Source organism: Anastrepha obliqua, chromosome 3 (assembly GCF_027943255.1).
Source record: "Anastrepha obliqua isolate idAnaObli1 chromosome 3, idAnaObli1_1.0, whole genome shotgun sequence".
In the NCBI taxonomy this organism is placed as follows: Eukaryota; Metazoa; Arthropoda; class Insecta; order Diptera; family Tephritidae; genus Anastrepha; species Anastrepha obliqua.
The window spans coordinates 5425945-5438926 of record NC_072894.1 but is presented as its reverse complement, the minus strand read 5'-3'; the positions used below and the strand labels follow the sequence as shown (position 1 = coordinate 5438926).

At 37.2% G+C, this 12982-nt stretch overlaps 1 protein-coding gene across 8 annotated transcripts in view; it reads right to left on the bottom strand.

Annotated features, from left to right (window-relative positions):
* Window positions 1–7403: 7403 nt before the first annotated feature.
* Window positions 7404–12982, bottom strand: part of LOC129240415 (spectrin beta chain, non-erythrocytic 5) — a 111504-nt gene continuing 105925 nt past the window's right edge. For all 8 annotated transcript variants that reach the window (XM_054876189.1, XM_054876193.1, XM_054876191.1 and 5 more), the window contains one exon: window positions 7404–7996. In XM_054876189.1, the coding sequence (XP_054732164.1) occupies window positions 7749–7996 (248 nt within the window). In that variant the 3' untranslated portion in view covers window positions 7404–7748. The remainder of the gene's footprint in view (window positions 7997–12982) is intronic.

Sequence of the window (12982 nt, the reverse complement as noted above, 5' to 3'; positions counted from 1 at the left end):
AGTGCCGTTAGGTTGACCTCGAGTTCGAAACGTCCAAATGATGAAAAAGTTCTATCCAATAGCAATCGCCTTTTGGCAGATAATGGCAAATATTCAAGCCAAAAGCTTCTCACCTGTTCGTGCGAATCGTAAACATTTATATTTGAAATAAATGAGTGCAATAATAGAGGTGTCCACCCTTCATATAAACCCACTGTCTTGATGTACGGATGGTGATGGCATACAAATCGTTTCATGCCGTGTAATAGGTCTGCTAATAGGTCTGCTTCTTCTTTATTTGCTAATCGTAATCGAATGTAAGCGATTATACAATTTAAAAGTAATACCTACACTTTTTTACAATTTTTTGAAGTGAAAACTTCTTTAGAATCGTTGGGAGTGATTTGAGAAAAAGTGAAACGAAAAAAGCGACACTCTTGGCTACGAAGCGTTATATTATATGTTGATATAAACGTAGCGACGAACTAAATAACTTATAGGCCAGCGCCGACAGCATGGCGCGGTAGCCGAGCGACTAGCAATGTGATCTTCCGATCCAAAATCCTTGGTTCGAGTCACAGGAAAAAATTTTTTTTTATACAGTTATTTTATTTTATTTTATGATATGTTTATGAGGAGCTTTTTTTCATGGCAGAAATACACTCGGTGTTTTGCCATTGCCTGCTGAGGGGTGAGCGCTATTAAAAAAATAGTTTTCCTTAATTTTGGTGTTTTCACCGAGATTCGAACTGACGTTCTCTCTGTGAATTCTGAATAGTAGTCACGCACCAACCCATTCGGCTACGGCGTTTGTTTAATTTTACTGATGCAAAAATGAGGAAAAATATATGAATAAAGTTTGCTTACTGTTTACACATTTTCCAAAGGTGACGGAGAACCAAAAAAAAAAGTCGATTTTCAAACAAATACGAGTGCATATGTGTAATTGTGTTAGAGTTTCGGTCACGCAGGTTTTGCTGGGGACGCTCATAATAGCAACCGCGTGTGTATTTTTATATTCTTAAATATTTTCATTTTTAAATATTTACCGCAATTATGCCGAAAAATAATGCAGAAAAGTGTCGTGAATATCGACAGAAAAAAAATCAATAAATAGCATCACGAAATTCATTCACGAAAATTTAATAAAGTATACACCAGAAGTATCGCGGATACTTAGAAAAGATTACAATAAAGTTCCAATGATTTTAAGTGGCGATTTTAATGTATATTTTGCATTGGACACAGCGGTTCCTTTAATTGACGTTCTCAATACAACATTCAATTTAAAAATGTGTAACAATCGCACTGAATCGACAACACGATCAAAAACAACCATTGACGCGGTATTTCAAAGACATGTTGACAACATCGAAACCAAAACATTTGTATCATATTTTAGCTATCATAAGCCACTCGTATCATTTGTTGAAATTGAAAACATTGAGGATGAATAATAATAAAATGAAGAAAATAAAATATGAACTTTATAGCAATATTATAATGAACCTATAATTATCCCGCTCCTAATGCTGCTTTCGTCTTATTCTCTCTCAGTTTGTTTTACGGAAGGTTTCACTTCTATCGCGTCTAACCGTTAGACTGGTGTTTTTTTTAATTTTAATTTTGTACTATATTTCAAAATGATTCGCGGTCTCTAGCTGCTTCCAAGAGGGGACCCACAAGTTGTATACCGGTCCACTGCCTTATGTTTCTCAACCACGAAAACTGCTTACGCCCGACACCTCTTCTTCCTTCAATCGTGCCCTGCAATATGAGTTGCAACAGTTCATATTTCGGGTTTCGTAGAATATACCCCAAATATGAAGTTTTTCGCCGTTTTATGCACTTGATTAGTTGCCTGTCGCCGTGAACTCTTCGCAGCTCTTCTGCATTAGAAAGTGGTCGGTGCATGGTATCTTGAGCAATCTCCGGAGAAGCTACATTTCAAATGCTTCCAGTCTATTCATGTCGGAGAGTTTTATGGTCCATATTTCCATGCCATATAGTAGAACTGACCATACATAGCATTTTATGAAGCGCATTTTTAGTTGAAAATTGAAGTCACGACATTTTAGATTTTTACCATATTTGAGAAATGCGGATCGTGCCATTTCGATGCGGCATCTTATTTCTGTTGAGACATCCCAGTTTTCGTTGAGAAGGCAACCAAGGTATCTAAATTTATTTACTCTTTCTACAGGAGCATTGTTTATTGTTAAATAAGTGTTGTTAGCAAATCATTTGTAACAATTAAGAGAGTAAAATGTCATTTCATTTTGAGGGGAAGTTGCAAGTTTTTGCTGGATACATTTTTACTTGTAAGAATTTGCAAGTGAGAAAAATAGCTGCTCGCAAAGTAACGAATCAAAATTTGAGAATTGAGTCAAAATTCTAAATTAAAAAAAAAAAAATCGTTATTAAAATGGAGAATGTAAGTATGTATTTGAAGTCATATATTAATTGTGTAGGAATCGGCTAATGATATTGGGATGTATGCACAGACTGCAGTCACTGTTGCTGCAGTTTCCGAAATACAAATTGAAAACATTGAAGTTATATTTTGTGTTTTACGCTTGCACTTCTTGGTTATTAACTAATTTGGCAATATACATATGTACATATACTATATACAGACGTGCATAGGCGGAAGCAAGAAAAATATGAAGGAAAGGAAAGTTGTTGTTTTTTTTTTTTGTTTTGGTGGGTGAGGTAGGGTTCATAATGCCTTCGCACTTACAGCAACCGTAATCTACTGCGTCTTGTGGTGTGCCCACTAAAACAATCACTCCGCTCTTTCTGGGGAGACACCCTTCCCGGGGCTACTTTTATATTCCTTCGGGAGGGTGCAGAACGGCATCCATAAAGGACCAATTCTATTCACCCACGTCTGGATCCAACATATTTGTGGCCAGCTTTTATGCTATAGGCTCGTCTCTTGTATCTCTATCTATCTGTGCGGCTTCACTTGCTGGCAAGGTGTCGAGGTCTAACTTTTTTTTCGAAATACGTTTCCTGATGTACATATTTCTTCACCGCGTTCCAGCTGTCCTCGCGTTCGAGTATTTTGCTGATTATGTTGCTCGGTGCTATGTCGCCAATCTGCTTCCTCAGAATTTTTCTTTCCGCGAGCCATCTGTCCCAACTAAAAAACGTGTGTTCCGCGTCATCGCTCGGCGCTTTGCAGTATATGCACTTGGAATCGCTTATCTTGCCTATGTGGTTTAGGTATCTCCGGAAGTATCCGTGGCTCGAGATGAACTGAGTTAAGAAGTAGTTCACTCCACCGAAGTTCCTTTGGACCCATTAGTCAATTGATGGAATAAGTTTCGCCGTCAATATACCACTCGGTTCGGTGACCCATCGGATTTGCCACCGTAGCATGGTTTGGTATATCCTTTCTGAGAAGCTAGTGATGACGTGTTCCTTCTTGGAGTCCCACACATCCATTCGTTCCCGGCCATGAGGTCGACGGATATCTTCCCGCTGATCACAAATACTGCAGCGCCAGAGACAGTGCGGTATGCTGAAGCAAAGGAAAGCCGTGATTGTCACAACAATACAATTGCTAAATTAATGTTCTCCATCTGACAACGAAGATGAAATGGAACAAATTATTGTGGTCACATCATCTGATGTTAAGCTCGTTATTTTGCATTTTATTTGGGTTTTTTTTTTTAATTTAATACGAGGTAGTTCAACTGAAACCTTTTTTAATTTTTGTGATTTTTCCCCCCAAACAATTTAATCAGCTATTCGTAAAACTTGCAAATTGTTACTTTGCGTTGATGCACTTTTTTTGATATTTTTCTCTTCGAGAGCGAGTTGTCGGAAATTAAGTTACTGGAAAGTTACTGGATAAGGTTTACATGAACAAACCTAACAGCAGGTGTTCGTTAAGCTCGACCAAACATCTAACAGAAGTGTTTTAACAATAAAATGTAAAAAAAAATTGTCTATGATTTTATGATATTTCGAAATAACCTCACTTTTGTGCAGATGGGTGAAAAAGCAGAATTGGAGTGTGAGTGGTTCATTTTCAAAAAAAGATAATAGAGTAACGTGAGTACTTTTTTACAAAAAAAGTGAGGGAGTGGATATACTCATCCTTTCCATTCGACGGATAATAATTTTTCCGCTTTTCAACTGGTTTTTATACTTTACAACTAGTTTTTATATATGGTTCTGTGAACCTTAAACTTTTTCATTATTTTTATATTAATATGCGTGACCACCATTCGGAATTTGGAGTACGTTGGTTCGAATCTCCGTTAAATACTAAAATGAAGAAAAAGTTTTTTCTAATAGCGGTCGCCCCTCGGCAGGCAATGGCACATCTCCGAATGTATTTCTGCCACGAAAAAGCTCCTCATATCTACCGTTCGCAGTCGGCTTTAAACTGTAGCACCCTCCACGAAAAGGAGCAGAAGCTCGGCCAAATACCCCAAAAGGGTGTAAGCGCCATTTATATATATAAAGAGTTTTCCAATAACAGGTGTTATTTGAGAATGGATTGCGCTATCGAGTGATGATTAACGAGTTTTTATGCCCGGAATTGGATGGTTTTGATCTGGACAACGTTTATTTTCAACAAGACGGCGCTACGTGTCACAAAGCAACGAAACTATTGATCTTTTACGGGAAAAGTTTCCGGATCGTGTTATCTCTCGAAGAGGTAGTCACAATTGGCCACCGAGATGTTGTGATTTAACACCTTGTGACTTTTTTCTTTGGGGTCACGTGAAAGAGAAGCTCTACGCCAACAGCCCAGGGTCGATTCAAAGTCAAGAGTTCAAAGATGGAATTCGTGAGGCTATCGAGGACATAGTTCAGCCACTTTGCAATTCGGTTATGGAAAATTTCATGAAAAGGATATTGTCCTGTAAGCGTGGTCGTGGTGGTCATTTGCCTAATGTTATTTTCCACTATTACCGGCATACCTTCCTCTTTATAATGAAATAAACATCCGATCATTTATATTAAAAAATAGCATTTTTCTTTGAATATCAAAATACCACCTCTTATTGGAAAACCCTCTATATATATACCATATATACATACAATATATATATTCATTTCCATCTTGAAACAGTTTTTTTTCAACGCATTATTAATTAAATGCAGTAAATGGTTAAGGTGCTTTTGAGTTGTAATAACTGCGGCAGTGTTACTTTCTATGAGAATTGATAATGGCCGCCACAATAGGTCTCTTCTATGCGCCACTTTTCTGCTCGCTATCTCTCTACTCCATTCCAGCGCTGCCAAGATATGTTTGTTTATACCAGTTGCTTCATCTATTCGCCACTTGCTAATGCTTGCTGAAAAGAAGAGGCTTAAGCCAACGTCCCGCGTTCTGCCAGTAAAATGTAGACATTCTGATGCTAACCAAACACCAGCTAATCAAGCGCATTATAAAATTCCTCCATTCTAATCTTCACGCGGATTGTTAATGGAAGAGGAAAATTAAGTTTTTATTTACTTTGAAGTTTTTTTATTGCTTATTTATTGTTTTTAGCCCAAAACTAAGTTGAAATGAAAGGCAGTCATTTCCATATTTTCGAACGACACGTCCGGCGCGAAACGATTCCTGCAATATTTCAGCCATGAAAAGAGTAATAGGGTCGCAATATTGTGGGCGAGCCTCTGAGCCTCAGCGTAAATAAAGGCTCTTTCAAAAAATGCGTCTAGCTGTTTTTTTTAATTAATTAAAAAACATGCACAAATTCAGGTTCTTTCAGGTTTCGTTATTTTTCTTCAAAATACGGCTTTTACCGGTTATATGCGAAAAATGACATCATTTAGAGGTCCACCAAGAGCACGTTTACAGGTAAAATCCGGCAAACAGGCGATTCGTGAATACCTAATTGTCGAGATGTCGATGCTGAAGGTTGTTCAGCAATATTTTGCGATACAGAACGTCCAGGTTTTGGTCTTTGGTCTGCCAGTCCTTTTCTATTCTCGAACAAATTTTTCAACAACCTTTGAATTGCGACTCATTCGAACAATTATTTCCACTAAAACAATCACGAATTTTGCGATCTTACGCGAATTATTTTTTTCTTAAAGATCGACCATTCTCATAATAAGTTTGAATAACAGAGAACGTTAATGTTACATTAAGGGAGGGGTCTAGGGTTTGAGCATTTTTTTTAATGAATTTTTGAGACTTTGCTTTAGAGATATGAATAGTGAAAATGTATTTAAACTTTTTGTACATTATAAAGCATCATTTCAACAATATTGTACTAAATTTTTGTAAGAAAATATCGGGAAATAAGCCGGTGAGGTAACTTTTCCGAAAACGCCTTTTCCAAAAGGTGAATCACCTGAAATAAAAAAAACAGAATTATTTGGTTAAATTATCACCAAAACCTCCCCCCCCACTGGCTCCGATTTTTTTTTTTTTCATTTTTACGTTACCAGCGCGTTTTTGAAGCAAAAAGTGCGATTTTCACTGATTTTTTCGCTGTAGAAGTGGAAACCGCCCTTAATGTAAAACAAAAAAGTGAAAAATCTCTCAGTGGGGGGGGGGGGGGGGGGGGGGAGGTATTTTATATATAGAAGTTGTATACCAAATTTGAAAAGGATCGGTTAAATATTGTTGAAGTTCTAATAGTCACGGACTTTGAAAAAGTGGTTTCGAGAAAAACGTAACGCTCCGCTCCAAACGCTCGCAGCTGTCGCAGAGGGTGGGGACAAAAACGTCTATAACTCCAAAAGTTTTGCTCCGATTGAGCTGAAATTTTGGGACAATATTTTTGAGATGATTTACTATAAGAAAAAGCTATTTCCAAAAAATCGATTTTTTGAAAGTCAAACCCTAGACCCCTCCCTTAACATTACACCCATACATTAACGTTCTCTGTCAATAACTTTAGCGCATTGATCTATCGTGAAAGATTTTATTTATAAGTACATGTCAAAGATGACATAACAAAAGTGCCGTCTTTTGAAAGACCCTTTACAACAACCATACACTGTACGACACGGAAAAAACCATGTCGCTAATATTCAAAATAGGCGAAAGGTTAATAAGACACCTGCTACTTTTTGAAAATCGTATTTAACGAAAATTGATTGTGTCTTCCAATGCTTTCCTCGGTTTTCGGTTTTAATAAAAACTCGTTGTTTGATTGTAATTACAGTACGTTTTCAGATATATATTGTTTCAAACATAAATAATCGACATTTAAGTGGCTTAAATCAAATAATTAAACTTTTACAAGCAAAACATTTAAATGTAATTTATACTTAACATTTTTCATAATTTTTAGTTTTCGGAAATAGATTTATTTTCTTAGTGGGAAGCCAAAGTACGCAACAAGTGTACAATACGACAAAGTTTATATGCACTTATTTCAACTACATATCTCATATTTTTTTGTTTTTGCTTTTTGTATACTTTTAATAAAAGAATAGAAAACTTGCTGACTTAATAGGTTTTATTAATTAGAAAATATGTAAGTAGGCATGCATGTATGTATATATATATTTATATATAAAATAACAACGTGAATATTTTTTCATAAAAGTTAATAGTAATAAAATAAATAAATTTTCTTCTCTACACCGGCAATTTGGCTAGCTCAGCCATATTCTAAACATGTTTTTCTATTGCAAATCAATGCCGGTTGTAAATTTCGCTCGCTCGTAAATTACGCTTCAAATTGGTACATTTGCGTATGATTTCGTCACTTAATTTTTGCAACGTTCGTTCGTTTTGATAATTTGCATCGTATTGCAACTTTTCAAATAGAAGTTTCGTTCAACTACTGTGGTGTTTGGCTTGAGCGGCGTTTCTCCTTTTCTTTTTCTTTATCGCCACCTTTGCGGCCAAATATCCGGAACATGCCACTGCGGCGCTCCTCTTTGCTTTTGCTTCCCTTCACACCAGATACGGAAGAAATGGACTGAGCTTCACTTTCGCTGGAACTTTCCGCAGACACGCGGGAAAAACTTATAGAGTCTGGCTGTAGAGAGACTGGACGATTGCCATCAAAACGTGATGTGCCCCAACCTAAGAAAATAAACGTGAATCGAAACTGAAATTAATACACTGAAAGTTGCATATTCTATTTTGTAGTTCGAAACGGTTAATAAGATAAAACAAGCAAATACGGATAAATCAAATAATAGCGCATGCATTAAAAGCCAAGAGAAAGTAGACAAGAAGATGCAGAAAGGGATGCGAAGCCTTTTCGAGTCACTACGGCTACCAGATAATTAGCATATTAATTAATAGTTAACTTTAACCAAAACCATATTTACTTTGAAGACTGTTGCGTAGATAAGAACGGCTAAGTTTCACCGACTTAAGTGCTGGTCCTTAATTACAAATGTATAAGACATGCAATAAACAACAACAGAGAAGTAGTATACTCGCACATGCGTAGCGAATTGACAGCGAATCAATTTTTCAAAATTAAATACGAAAACTTAGATTTTACCTTAATTACTTTTCTAACCTAAAATGCTTTCGAACAAACGGTTACTAATCTTGAAATATGTATTATACAATTTAAAAAAATTTTACCTTTCGAACAATTATTTTTTTTAAAGAAGCAAGAACCAATCCAAGATACTCAAATTTTGAGGTTATCTTATTTTAATTCTATCAGTAAAAAGTAGTGTCCGAGTTGGAGTGGAAACGAGCAAAATGTAAACAGCGCATTTTTTTCTGTATTTTGAAAAAAGATTTATAATTGGAACAGACAGTGATTGTTTCAGTGTTTTATGTTATTTCTTAAATCATTGTACAAGGTGGCGCAAATATAATCGGAAGATTTATAATTTTTGCAAATTATTTGACACTGGGTCACTAGTGGACAGCTGGAGTATACGAGTATAAATAGACAAGCAATGGAGCGCTTAAGGGGTTATATACCTTTGTTGGACTAAAAAATCGAAATTTTTTTATGGTATATTCTAAAAGTACATCATCTTAAAAATATAAATTGAAAAAATTATTATGGTCGGAGCACTAGAACGAAAGTTACAGACCGTGGAAGCGCGCGACCTTTCTTGGAACGTGAAGTGCACGCAAAACTTTAGACGCGATTATCTCGAAGTCGTGTTTTTTGAAAATTACCGTCGCGGTGATCATTATTTATCAAAAACTATTGTTCGAAGTTACAACCTCGTGAATCTGAACGGTTCATTTTTTATAAAGATTTGCACAGTTCGCTGGAATTAATGTTTTTTTTTTAATTTTTCAACCCCTCAAAAATCGTTTTTTGGTGCAAAGCGGTTTTCATATCGAGAAAAATTTTTTTTGGGTAAATAAACCATTAAGATTAACTAACTAACTAAAAAACATTTTTCTACAATAATCATTTAATTTTTTTTATTTCAGTTGAGCTGCTCATGCGCTACCGTGATCACCGCTAGCCTCTTCTAAAAAACGGCGTTTCGGGGGCGATATCAACAATACATAATAAAATCTTTTAAAATAAAAACACCAAAATGTATTCTTCGAGAGTTACCCTTCAGTATGATATATGCCTTATTTGAATAAAAGTTCTAAAACATATTTAAAAAAAATTATGACAATCGCCCTTTTTTTCGGGGTATATAACCCCTTAAAGGTAAAAAAAATTTTTTTTTATTTTTTTATTTAGTAAATGGGGTCGCCGTAGCCGAATGGGTTGGTGAGTGACTACCATTCGGAAGTGCGTAGGTTCGAATCTCCGTGCATGAAACATCAATATGAAATGAAAAAGTTTTTAATAACGGTTGTCCCTCGGCAGGCTTCTTATAAAAAAAAACATTTCGAGCACAAGTTGATATGTAATGATTTTCCTTTGCGAATGAATTTGTTAGCTAACATTATACAATGTGGCACAAAATTAATCAAACTATCGGTAGATTTATAATTTCTTCAAATGGCGTCGTACGTCAGTCATATTTGACACTTGGACACTATGGAGCGCATAAAGATTAAAACACAGATTCCCATCACTTTTGTTTCGTAAAAATGTTATTCAAAAACAAAATTGGACGATTTATTTTGTGCCTCCTTCTAGTTCAGAACGACGAGTATATAAGCGATCCGGTGCTCTGAGTGGCACTCGGGCAGAAAATCCTGAGGTCGATCCTTAGGTAGGTAGGTAGGTAGAAGTGGCAGTCGGGCTCTAAACCAACTCACTTAGACCGTTGCCGATCCATTGTGATACCAGAATAGCAGTTTATCTGCCACTCCTCGTTAAACCATTTTGTTTTAAGTACAGACCCATTGATCTGGCTGAAGGTTATATCGGTATAATTCAAGAACGGTGAATCAAAGTATCTATCATGCCAATAGGATGCCAGACGGGACAGTAACAGAGAAGAAGTCTCACAGACTCTTCCTCCTCATCATTCTTGCAGCTTTTGCAATAGTCGAAATGAGGTACGTTCAATTGTTGAGCATGTCGACCAAGGAGACAGTGGCCTGTGATCAAAGCAACTAACTTAGGGACGTTTCTCCTTGATCGATTAAGTAGCGCCTTTGAGCGCCAGACATCACATTGTGGCCAAATTCTTTTTGCAGCGGGACAAGTCAGATTATCAACCCATCTCGTGTTGGTTGAAGTGACACTGCTACTTGCACCACGCAGTTTGTAGGTCGAGAGGGGTGCACCTACAATCTCCATACCAAGAGAGAGGCGAGTGGTAGTGCACTCTCTCGCTAATTTGTCTGCCTTACAATTCCCTGGTATGTCACTATGCTCTAGTATCCATATCAAACGGATACCGAAATATTCCGTCATCTTGTTAAGAGACGCCCGGCTTTTGCAAGCAATGACGGAATTGATGACAACCTCACCAGGAGATTTAATCGCCACTTGGCTATTAGAATGAATAAAGATTTCTCTAAAGGTACATTTTTGCTTAATCTCATTAATGGCGAGAATTTCAGTCTGAAATACGCTACAGTGATTAGGTAGACGAGCCCAAAAGCAAATTTTTGACTTCTTACAGTAGACATCAAAGCCAACTTAATCGTCAAGCTTTGAGCCATCAGTAAAGTGCCGTTAGCAGCTTTTACGACCAGGTATATTATCAATCTTTTCACGTCTATCTAGAATTCTTTGATAGTACTAAATAACTTACTAAAATATGGTTCATCCAAACAATAGTCATCTAGTCAGAATTAGCTGGATCTAGACCGGGTGTCCAACACATAAATCGCGCCATTAGTTGCAGCAAGCCGAACAGCAGTCTTCCCTGCATTCTGTTTACCAACCAATTCTCGGGGAGGTACGAAGAAAAGAGTACTCAGAGTATCAGAGGGTGTAGTTCTAAGAGTGCTACTGATACATACTTATATAAGCGCCATTAGTTGAACCCTTTGAAGCCTGTTTCTAATAGTAGTCTTATCGAAAGGCGTCCATCAGACTATAATCCCGTAAAGTAGGATAGTTCTGATAACGGTTCTATACAGCCAGTGAATGTTATTCGGAGAAAGACCCCACTTGCGTCCTATTGCCTTTTTGCATGAGAATAGAGCTTCAGCAGCTTTCCTTATTCTGTGCTCTACAGTCTTGTTCCAATTTAGTTTCTTGTCGAAAATTACATCCAAATACAGGGTGGCGCACGAATCGTGCTACAAAAACAAAACGTAATAACTTTTTTTCTGTGTGAGTAATCGGCTTTTTTTTTTATTTTGCAGATTAGTATTTAGATTTACAAAAAATGGAGGCTTGGGATACCGAAAAGAGGATTTGGATAGTGCAGCGGTACCATGCTTTGCAGTCCATCATTTCCGTCCAAAGGGAATTTAGGCGGGAGTTTGGCGGCACTCCCCCGAGCAGATGGACCATTATGAGGCTGGTGAACATGTTTGCTGAATCTGGAAGCATCGCACGCAGACCGTACCATCGAGATCCCCATGTTCGGGTCGAAGCCACAATCGCGGCTGTAGCATCGTCAATTCAGGCAAATCCAAGAGTTTCGACTCGTAACTTGTCGGCGCAAATTGGAGTTAGCAGCGGATAGTTCATGATGACTTAAACTTGTTTCCGTACAAAGTTCAAATCACAAGCAAATTAAACCCTCTGGATTTGCCTATTCGCCTGGAATTTTGCCAAAAAATTATTGAAATGGCCGAAGAAGACAACAACTTCATAAATTGCTTGTTTATGTCTGATGAGGCCCATTTTGATCTAAACGGCAATGTAAACAAGCAAAATTGCCGTATATGGAGTCAATCAAATCCGCAAATACTCCATGAGATGGAACTGCACCCAGAACGAGTCACAGTGTGGTGCGCAGTTTCATCAAGGTGCATTGTCGGGCCATACTTCTTCGAAGAAAACGGTGTAACAGCGACTGTAAATGGGGGCCGTTATTTAAACATGTTGAAGGAGTTTTTTTATCCAGAACTGCGGCGAAGACGTATCCCTTTTAACAGCATTTGGTTCCAGCAAGATGGAGCAACTGCACATATAGCCAGACCGGTTATGGAGGAGCTCCAACGAAAATTTAGAAATAAATTGATATCCAGAAATTCCACTTTCCGCTGGCCTCCAAGGTTACCTGACCTCACTGCACCAGATTTTTTTTTATGGGGCTATCTCAAACAAGAGGTGTATAAAGCAAAACCAAGTAATTTGACTGAATTGAAGCAGTCCATCACAACAATAATTGAGGCGATCCCGACTTCAACCCTTCAGTGCGCAATGAACAATTTTCTTATCAGGTGTCGCATATGCGTGAATGAGCATGGAGGTCATTTACGTTCTATTATTTTCAAAACTAATTAGTTACATAAAATAAAATTGAATTATCTATACAATAAAAAAAAACAAAAAGTTAAATACATTGATTAGAAAAAAAGTTATTACGTTTTGTTTTTGTAGCACGATTTGTGCGCCACCCTGTATTTGGCGCTATCTCCTACTTTTAGTCTTATACCATTTAATGTTGGCTTCACAAATTGTGGAGTTCGATCCTTACTACGAACATAAAACGACAGAGTAGAAAAGGATACGTCGGATACGCCATAGCCTCTCCTCACATGCAC